At 38.0% G+C, this 11,139-nt stretch overlaps 1 protein-coding gene across 1 annotated transcript; it reads right to left on the bottom strand.

Annotated features, from left to right (window-relative positions):
• Positions 1 to 6,124: 6,124 nt before the first annotated feature.
• On the bottom strand, positions 6,125 to 8,967 carry LOC144710693 (type III polyketide synthase A-like). Its single transcript, XM_078584520.1, has 3 exons — positions 8,710 to 8,967; positions 6,754 to 7,508; positions 6,125 to 6,515 (listed from the first exon to the last, which is right to left on the bottom strand). The coding sequence occupies exons 1-3, from the start codon at positions 8,879 to 8,881 to the stop codon at positions 6,303 to 6,305; spliced, it is 1,140 nt and encodes a 379-aa protein (XP_078440646.1). The 5' UTR covers positions 8,882 to 8,967; the 3' UTR covers positions 6,125 to 6,302.
• Between the last annotated feature and the right edge of the window lie 2,172 nt (positions 8,968 to 11,139).

Genomic DNA, 11,139 nt, shown 5'->3' with positions numbered 1-11,139 from the left:
CATAAATCCAGAGTTGATCAAGGCATAGTCAGCCTCATTGAGAAGCTATAATCAACTGGTGGGATCTTCCTTTTCCTTGCTAAGTCTGGCACCGGGATCTCTCTTTCCGTCGTCTTGACTCCTCTCGCCGAATCTACAGCCACAGTCTAATCTGCCTTCGTGCGGCGTGAATCCACCATTGCCTTGGTTACTCTTCAGTGTTCTGGCCGGCATCATTATCAACAGTCACGGTCTATTCTGTCTTCCTGCGGCGTGAATCAACCAATGAGAATTCAGATTTATTCCAAATATTCAAGTGTTTCACATGGGGTCACTTTCACTGTGTTAGCTTCTATTCTATGTTACCACTCAGAACACGGGCCGTGTCTCTAAGTTGACGACTCTCAAGGGAAATCAGGCCAACGCCCTTTACTGGCCTCCGGGTGGCCGCTTCCTGACTGAGGAGCATATCGATGGACAGCTTGAATTCTACAATATCGATGAGCTGGAAACCATGGCCACTGAGGAGCATTTTATGGCCACTGATATTGAGTGGGATCCCATTGGAAGGTACCCGTCATCTGATTCTTGCTATGATCATCTTACAGATACCGTTGCATTTTTTATTAATAAGACATTATCATCCTTGGTATGCTCGAATTTTGTTTTTTCATTTAACGAGAACTAATCAGCTTGTTGCCATCCTGTCATGTTGCATCGTGCATGTATGATGCCAATTTGTTTTTTGAAGAATGATGCCAAATTTTAATCTTCACATCATGGGGCTATATGCTTCAACTGTGCAAGGTGTTATGACCTTTTTATTTTGAGAGAGATAATCGTCATGTCACTATCGTATTATTCTGCATCATGCATATTTGTGTGTGATTCCACAAGTCCATATCATTACACCATGCGGTTAACCACATCTTTTTGAAAGCTGATAATTTTGTCAGCTTCCTGTTATGCAACATCATGTATATGTTATCAACGATGATACAAATCCTAATCATCACATCATGTGGATGTATGCTTTGATTGTCCATGTTTATGTTGAGAACTAATTATCAAGTTACCATCTTATTGTGCTGCATCATGCAGGTTTTAGGTATGATTCCGTTCTGTTATCAAAATTGTCACATAAAGTGCCACCCATATGCTTGAATTGTGCATGGTGCTGTGAATTTATCTAATTTGTCGAAACTAATCATCATGTCAACATCATATTATGTCACATCGGGGGTGTTTTCAAACACCAATCATGTGTGGCTTGAACTCTGCGTGTTATGACATTTTCATACTGTCGAGAAATGGTCATCATCTCACAATTCTAGTATATTTAATGTATGATTCCACAAATCATTTCTCATGGGCCTACATATGCTTGAGTTGTGATGTTATAATGTTTTCATTAATCATAATGTTACCAATTATTATGCTGATTGTACATATTTTATGCATGTTGGCCAAGATGGTTAAATATTGGAGAAGAGTTCTACAATGATTTATATATGTAAACATACTAACTTATATGACCAACTAGGGTTTAGATCAACTATCAAACCCTACAGGCTGGAGCATCAAACGAATGAGGGACTATATGTGCATGATGATGAATGACAGACATGTTCAATGAGTGAGCTGACATACACTCCTTTGTATCTTCTAGAGCACGAGGTATAGCTTTTCACCCTACAAGCCGGAGGCTTAATTAATTTGGCAACCCAATAAAGGTTTTTGAGCCACTTGAGTCTTTAACTAGACTAATACATGGGCTTAGAGGGTCATGTACATTGTCTTTTGGGTCAAATGAAATTCGCAGAGGCAGAATTATTCAAGGCCCTTCCCCTTGTTCACCCTCCCCTACTTAGATCCTCTCCATTCTCAATGCCATTGGGCCAACCTTACGTCAGTGATGGAGCATGAATGGGCACCTTAAGGTGAAGGAGGAGATTTGGCATGCCGTGGATCACCTGGATATGTCTAGAAGGTGCACACGTGAACAGATCAACATGTCTCAATCGAAGATTCAAGATGTGATATGTGCATAGGTGATTCGATCAATCATTTTGTAGATATCATTTATATTTTTTTTATCAGTCTTCCATTATATAGCTCTACCTTGAGTCATCCATATCAAGGCCACAGAACCTAAAAATAATTTTATGTAAACCAATTTTCAGAAAATTTTGATTTCTTTGAAATATGTTTAATACTAAGGCTAAAAATCTAAAGGTTCAAATAGTGATGTGTAAAAACCAATATGCTATATTGAGGCTTAGAAAGGGCTTATGGTCACTTTCTAGAGTTATAAAATAAAACTGACTAGTTCTCCCGATACCCTAATGAATCAGCATAACTATTTTGAAAGTTGAAAGTTGAAATTTGTTTGCAGAAAACTCTCAAGTCATTTTGATACTTTTTATTCAATATCAAAGTCGAATTTTTTTTCTGAAAATTTTGTTTCTGTAGAATTCTATGAATTAATTTTAATAGTTTTATGTAGCATAAAATTTTAAATCTAATGTATTATATTTTATTCATTTTTATGTAGCATAAAATTATTCATTTGCCAAAAACTCTGAGGTCATTTTATTATATTTTATGCATTCTTGAAGTTGAAATTAATTTATATCATTTTATCTGTAGGAACAAACCTCAATTCATTATATACTTGATTCTATCTCTCTTTATTTATTTGAAATTAGTATTTTTGGTCTGAAAATTTCAGACAGCCAACAATACATATTTTGGGCCTTTCTATAGTAATACGCCTGATAATTAGATTGTGATATCTTTTCCTAAATGTAATGAAAAAATACATCAAAAATTGAATTTTATGAACTTGAATTTTAGAATCCGTTTCATAAAATATTCATTCATATTTAAACTACTCATCCTGATGATTCTGTTTAACTTTTAAGGTGAAAATAAAGTGAACTGAAATTAGGCACCATTCTATTGATGGTTCTGGTATCCAAAGTGTATTGGATATTTCATTATTCAAGGACCTTTATCATCCTGAGGGAGGAAGGAGAAGTTAAAGATATGAGCGGAGATGAATCAAGGGAAAGAGTTGACGGTGGCCTAGTTATAGAGAAACCTCGGATAGTGTTTTGAAATGAGAGTGCAGGGAGTCGATTGAATCTTGAGCCTTTGATAATACAAAGTTTGTGAAGAAATATCATTCAAGAGTCTTCACAACTTTTTTTTTGGATTATGCTGTCAAGTAGGTTGGTTCCCAAACCAAGGTAAAAACTTTCTCCATATTTTTAAGGTTGGTAAGTGCTAATTCAGGAATACAGAAAAAAAGAGAAAAAAAATAAGGAAAATTTAAAAAACCAGTCAAACCCCTTCTTATTTCATTTGATTTTGTATTGTTGCAACACCAGGAGCTCATAAAAACCTGACAGATCTTATAATATTGTTTATACACTTAATAGAGCACAAGATTACTAAAAAATCCTTCTACAAGTGCTCCACTTTCTTCTGTTTCTGCATGGATGAGAGGAGAAAAATTACATGTATTTATTTTAAGGCGAGATAAATAAATAATAATAAAAGTGAATCCCTAGTTTTTGAATACCCTATCACAATTCGCATCAACAAGTGATAGGTAATTTTTTCTTATTTACTTTCAACCAAGGATACATTGAAACATTGGCTAAACCTACGGTTTGACAACCATGAGGCTTCCAATTCAAGAAAAAATTGACTTATAATCATTAGATAATAAAAACGAATATATTCTGTTAAGAATAATGTGGTTATTAACCGTACAAGTGATTAGAATGAAAACTTCATCTCTTTTATAAAGGATTTCATTATAGAAAATGACTATTATCATTAGACAAATGTAAATGTTTTTAATTGAGATTCTGAAATTCTTAAAAAATATTTTATCGCCAAAGATGATGTGATCCTCATAAAATTTATTTATTAATGGATATTTTTTTCTTTATGTTCCTTACTATGAACTTTTTCGTTTCGATAGCTCTGCTCGAGATTACTCTCTCAATGAGCATTAGTTTCATGAATTTTTTTCTCCTTGAATAGAATGAAAACTTAGTCTCTTTTATGAAGAATTTCATTCTAAGGAAATGACTATTATCATTAGACGAATGTAACTGTTTTTAATTGAGATTTTTAAATTCCCAAAAAATTATTTTACAACCAAATATGATGTGTTCCTCATAAAATTTATTTATTACTGGATATTTTTGTCTGTATGTACCTCATTATGACCATTTTCGCCTAGATAGCCCTTCTTAAGATTACTCTCTCAATGAGCACCAGATTCATGAATTTTTTAACCATCTAGTGACTCCATGAATTCTAAAAATTTCACTCAGATCTATTCCTACATTATAAGAGTTACATTTATGTAAGCCTAAATGAACCAGATATATTAAAATAACAATCTAAAATTCCTGGAGCCTAAAGGTCTGAAATTGACTAACATGGATTATTATGATTAACAATCACATGCAATGTTTTATCCCAATCACACAATACCAACTCTCTAATACGGTATGGACATACCATGTAATTTATTTCACCTTTAGACCATGATTTCTTGTTTTTTCAAACTCAGAAATCATGGTTTCTGAAGTGATACGGCCATATTATTGGTTATTTTCATCACTACATCTTATTTACATGGTATTTGACCTAATATTTTAATATTTCTTATCAAAATATCCTTCATGATGACTTTTGAAATATTTATAATTAAGTAACTATTTTATAATCAATTGATGGTGGCTTGTAGCCATGTTTGATTGATCAAAGAACACACTAACTTAAATAAAAATGCCTATGAACTGAAATTTCAAGTGTGTGCCACAGAAATATTCTAAACTTTCGATTAAATTGCTAATGCCTAGAGAATTTTTTCAAGGTTATGATGTTTTTTTACCATCTCGTTGAGGCTCCTGAGTAAAATTTGAGATGAATTAAGAAAAAACACAAATTTCCTGCTTATCAATCCTCTAGCATCTTAATTATTAGTTGAGGAGTCTATATATGACAGAACTCTGTTTTCTTATTTATTGCTGATGCTAATTAGCTTTATGATACATGATCTTTTTTGAGGTATGAGAAAGTTTCTCTCACTGGATGTATTATTTGTTATGGTTGTGCATTTGAGATGATTTTTTATATTCCTTCAAGATTGATCAGCCTTAATGAATCAACACACAAGAGAGAATATGATGACTTTCAAGAGATGGAATAGTGAAAACCTCACTTTGATTCTTGACCTGACCTGACCTGAATCATGCATATCTGCCATAGTATCTTAAATAAATTTCATTGATAACCTCATCATTACAATTTTTGAACAAGATTGCACTTTGATGCTTGACATAAGCTCAGTCATGCATAGATTCCATAATAACTTTCATTGATAGCCTCACGATTTGAATTTTTAACCAATATTGCACTTTGACGCTTGACCAAAGCTGATTCATGTATAGCCTTCATAATAACTTTCATTGATAGCCTCACCATTACAATTTTGAAACACGATTGCACTTCTGGACTCACTTTTCATTTTAAACAAGTTGTTATCTCAATAACCACTGCTATAAAAAGGAGCGAAGGCAAGTTTTAAACAAAAAATAAAGGATAAATATCCTTCGTAGTTATCCCCTGAAGCTTATTAATTAGGCTCGCAGATGGTGGAATATGAGGATTAGCCACATTTTTGGCTCGATTGGCACAATTGGCACAAGGCCGAGTATTCTCTTTTTCATGGTCCCTTATCCTTCTCTCATGTCCATAAATCTTCATCAAAACTTATCCTTATCCTTGGCTTTACAGAAATTTGAAAATCAAATAAGTATCATTGTTAGTCTAACAACCATGATAATTTTTTTCATATCACAAATTCAATGATTTGGTAGACTTTCATCAGACGCAAGAATTTGATATAATTCTTACCAAATTAATACATAAGCATCCAAATGTATTCCTTAACATGATTTAAAATACACGGATGGATTCATAAATCATGATTATCACTTTTGGTTGACCATGAATTGACCCAAATTAAACAATCTTTACAAAAAATTGACCAGATGGTTGACTATGACCCTGAATGCCCAAGCATTTAGGCATTTGGAATATTGATCAAAACATTAACTTAGTCATGAAAAGCCTTGGCCTTCAATTTTTTTAGCACATGGCATGGGGACAGGTTTCTCTTGTTACATACAGTCTCTTCCTCCTGTCTGGCCGCATCACCCACCAAACCATTTTAACCTTAACATTGAAAGGAAGAGAGAGATACATAGTACTTATAAAGAGAGATAGAGAGATCTCTAACTCGGCAGACGGAGACTGCGGACAAGGATCCCCTCGAAGGTGATTCCGGGGCCAAAAGCAAGCGCGAGCCCCCACTCTTCTTCCGGAGGCGCCTTGCCCATATTATCCATAACATAGAAAATAGTATTACTGCTCACATTCCCATAGTCCACAAGTGCCTTACGGCTACTCTCCAGCTTCCCAGTAGACAACCCAAGCTTCTTCTCCACCTAAAATAAAATTAAATTGAAAAAAATTAGAGTAAAAAAACTAAAAATAAAGTTTTCTAAAATCAAGAAAATTAAATCAGAAAATTTTCAAATGAATTTCTTATAAATAAATTTCTCGAATAAAAAAATTCAAATCAATTTCTTATGAAAAAAATTTTGAGAACAAAATAAAAATAAAATAAAAATAAAAACATCCAAATTAAATTTTCAAAAAAAAAAGGCACAACTTCTTCTCCACCTTGTTGAGTATGGCAGGGCCACCAGGATGCACCAGCCAGAACACCTTCTCAAACTCCTCTTCCTTGTCCTTGATCAGCCCCCTGCAAAACTCCTCAATATGGGCCTCAATCCTCTCCGGCAAATCCCTGCCCAAAGTGAAGCTTATCCCTTCCTCCGTCAACCTCCCCTCTATAACTCCCTCCGTCCCGGGTATGAACTTCTGCCTCGCCTCATGAAGCTCCAGTATCGGCGGAGGTTCAAAGGCCAGCGGGTCCGCACCCACAATGGCAGCCGCGGCGCCGTCCCCGAACAGCGCCGCGCCGACGAGATCGTAAGGCCTGGCCGCGCTCGGCGGCCGGAAGCCCAAAACAGTCGTCTCAGACGTGACTACAAGTACTCGGCTGCCGGGGTTATTTTCGGCTAAGTCCTTGGCTACGCGGAGCGCTGACGCACCGCCGTAGCAGCCGAGGAAGTAGAGCATTACACGGCCGACGTCGGCGTTCAGACCCAGGAGAGAGGCGAGGAGAAGATCGCCGCCCGGGAGGCGGAGTTCGCTGGAGGAGACGAAGATTAGGTGAGTTATGTGCGATAATGGCCCGCCCCAGTTGTCGATGCAGCGCTTGCTGGCTTCTGCGGCCATGTCCAGAACGGCCCGGTTGGCAATGGTGAGGCGCTGCCGGATGGTGGCCGTGCCTTCCGTCGCTAGCTCTGGGTACTTCGCCAGGATCTCCCTTGACATGACTGTGTAGCGAGTTCTTACCGTCGTGTTCTTGCCTAGAGAAGACAGCGAAAGTCGGCCCGTCAACGATGATACTCAGTGGAAATCTCTTAGAAAACGATTAAGATGGTATAGGCAGAGTTTCTATGAACGATAATCATTAGAAATCTCTTAAGAAAGGTTTACGATGGCAAAGGAAGACTTTGTAACGATAATCGGTAGAAGTCTCTTAAATAACTTTTACAATGGTAAAAGAAGAGTTTCTATCGGTAATAATCGGTAGAAATCTCTTTAAAAAAGTTTACGATGGCAAAGGAAGACTTTGTATCAACGATAATAGGTAGAAATCTCTTAAAAAATGCTTATGATGATAATAAAGGAAAAGTTTCTATCAACGATGATCGGTACAAATCTCTTCAAAAACGTTTACGATGGCAAAGGAAGAGTTTCTATCAGTAATAATCGGTAGAAATCTCTTTAAAAAAGTTTACGATGGGAAAGGAAGACATTGTATCAACGATAATCCATAGAAATCTCTTAAAAAACGTTCACGATGGTAAAGAAAATGTTTCTATCAACGATAATCGGAAGAAATCTCTTAAAAAAGGTTTACGATGGCAAAGGAAGACTTAGTATCAACGATAATCGGTAGAAATCTCTTAAGAAAGGTTTACGATGGCAAAGGAAGACTTAGTATCAACGATAATCGGTAGAAATCTCTTAAGAAAGGTTTACGATGGCAAAGGAAGACTTAGTATCAACGATAATCGGTAGAAATCTCTTAAGAAAGGTTTACGATGGCAAAGGAAGACTTAGTATCAACGATAATCGGTAGAAATCTCTTAAGAAAGGTTTACGATGGCAAAGGAAGACTTAGTATCAACGATAATCGGTAGAAATCTCTTAAGAAAGGTTTACGATGGCAAAGGAAGACTTAGTATCAACGATAATCGGTAGAAATCTCTTAAAAAAGGTTTACGATAGCAGTGGCTAGAACGATGGTAAAATTCATCGTGATCTAGTCTGCAATTGACGATTTTCAGCATTCAAATTCTCTTCAACCTCATCAATTGACGATTGTTCACTCATTTCGAGCTACGGGAGTTGACGTTCAAAAGGAAGGTTTACGTTCACCTGAACGTAAACAGTCCCAGGCGCATATCAACAGTGATCGATACCCATATTGAAAATTCGTCAACGTTATCGTAAACTACGGTCGATGGCGAAACCCTAAAGGAAGAGAGGTGGAGGTGGTACAGAGGCGTTCGAGCTTGGATCGAATGGCAGGGTCGTCGCAGTGGGTGTCACGGCAGAAGCCGTCAACGAGGAATTCTTGGCGGAGGAGCTGCGAAGGGAACGCCTTGCCCAGGGCCAAGACCGTCGCTTTGCCCTTCGTGGGCTCGCGGTAAGCCAAGTCGTTGTAAGCCATCCCCGTCGTACTCCGATAGTCTTGCCCGACAAAGAAGATGACCTTCTCTGTCGCTTGACTTCTCGCTTCTTTTCCTCCCCGCCGATCCCTGATTTATAGGCTTCTAGCAAAGAACACCCGTAGAGAGAGAGGGAGAGGTGGTTGGAGAGAGAGACAGAGAGTGAGATAGAGATAGAGAAAGGGAGAGAGAGGGAGATAGAGATAGCGAGCGGGAGAGAGAGAGAGAGAGAGAAAGAGAGTGAGATAGAGATAGAGGGAGAGAGAGAGAAAGAGAGAGAGTGAGAGATAGAGGGAAGGAGAGAGAGAGAGATAGAAAGAGGGAGACAGAGAGAAAGCGATAAAGAGAGAGTAAGATAGAGATAGAGATAGAGAGGGTGAGAGAGAGACAGAAAGCGCGAAAGAGAGAGAAAGAGATAGAGAGAGAAAGCGAGAGAGAGAGTGAGATAGAGATTGAGAGAGGGGAAAGAGAGAGATAGAGAAAGCGAGAAAGAGAGGGAGAGAAAGCGAAAAGAGAGAGAGTGAGATAGAGATAGAGAGAGAAAACGAGAAAGAGAGAGAGGGAGAAAGAGATAGAGATAGAGAGAGAGAGAGAACGCGAGAAAGAGAGAGCGTGAGAGAGAGAGAGAAAGCGAGAGAGGGAATGTTGGTCGGTTCGAGGAGAGGGTTGCGTGAAACTGTGGAGGGCTGCGACGCATGACGAACCGGTCTTCAAGAACGCTGGGCGACATGCAAACGACCCATCAAACATGTCAACGCCAGTAACCTGTCTACCATCTGTCTTTCTCATTTTTTACTCAGCTAGATCGGGCGCTGCTAACTTCACCTTAGAATCCAGAGTAGGATGAGTAAAGATTTTATCATCAATAAGTGGAGATTTAGAGGTGTGTCACTCTAAGCTTGTATGTATGGTTGTCGCTTAACCGTAAACTATTGCCCCTAAAACTCTACTGCATTGTTAATTGGTACTTGTTCTATCCTAGCTTAACGGCTTGATTAGGCATTGTAATCTGTATCGACTAAGTTCCGCGTTGATCAATTTTGCAGCCTATGTGATTCCTATACACGGGGGACGCGCAAGTGTTGGAAATGTCAAACCCCCCAGCCCTAGGTTTCAGGATTGTGGGGGTTGACTTGGTACATCCTAGAAAGTAGGATGACTTGGTACATCCTTGAAAGTAGGATGACCTAGCACATCCTTGAAAATAGGATTGTGCGTACTTTCTAGGATCGTGCCTAGTTTTTAGGGGGGGCATTTAGGCCTTGGGTTGTGCCTATAAAAGGCCGCCCATTTCCTTTGTTTTCTTCAACCTAACATCCCTTGATGTATTCTTCTTTTCCCCCTTTGAGTTGAGTAGAGTTTCTTGAAAGTTCATTTTGAACTAGAAGTCTCTTCCACCTTCCCTCTCTCTCACTCTTGGAGTTGGTTCTCTCTTGACGGTGACGACGCGCGGACGTGACGAGGCTAACGACTACGCCTCGGTGTTTCTCCTCGTATCGTCTTGGGATCTTCCTCGACATCTTCTGCAGTTGTTCACGTCCAATTACGCTTCCGCGAGTGTTTGCGCCCAACAGCAAGGGAAAATGCCCAGAGTCTTTAATAATGGTTAAGTCTTAAATCAAATTCTAGACTTAGATGGGACTGCTCCCTTCCCTAAAAAATCCTTTCAACACTAGGATGTAAAAGTTTACATGGCTCCCAAGAGTTAAGGGACACTTACTCTCAAGTTGTTCTATCCTTTTCCATTTATTAACTAAATCATTTTCTCCATAAATATCAGCCATAACTAGGAAGAAAGATCACTTGGTAGGTTTCAAAGAGTATTACCAATATTGTAGGGTATACCTAATTTTTTATGAGATGAGATGATGCAAATTCCTGAATGTCATAGATATGGCATGCTTTCAGATCTTCAACAGGGACCTAAAAATTGACATGGACTCGAATTTGTTTGATATGCTTGAAGATATCCATGTTCAATTATAGTTCGAAGCTAAAGAGGATCTCCATGATTTATTCTTAATGAGAATTCAGATTTATTCCAAATATTCAGGTGCTTCACATGATGTCATTTTCACTGTGCACTGGAATGAACACAAGTAGATCTTCCTCTCTTCAGATTCCCTTTCATATTTATTTAAGATATCAGTATGTAGTCATAATCACTTCCTTAAGGTTTTAGTTTGTGGTGAATGATGACTTTAGAAACTTTCAATTTACATATGCATGATTATCTAAGGATGCCACCAGAAAATGGAAA

This window comes from Wolffia australiana, chromosome 12 (genome assembly GCF_029677425.1).
Source record: "Wolffia australiana isolate 7733 chromosome 12, ASM2967742v1".
Lineage (NCBI taxonomy): Eukaryota > Viridiplantae > Streptophyta > Magnoliopsida > Alismatales > Araceae > Wolffia > Wolffia australiana.
Note: the sequence above shows the minus strand (reverse complement) of the source record. Positions and strands in the feature narration are given on the sequence as shown.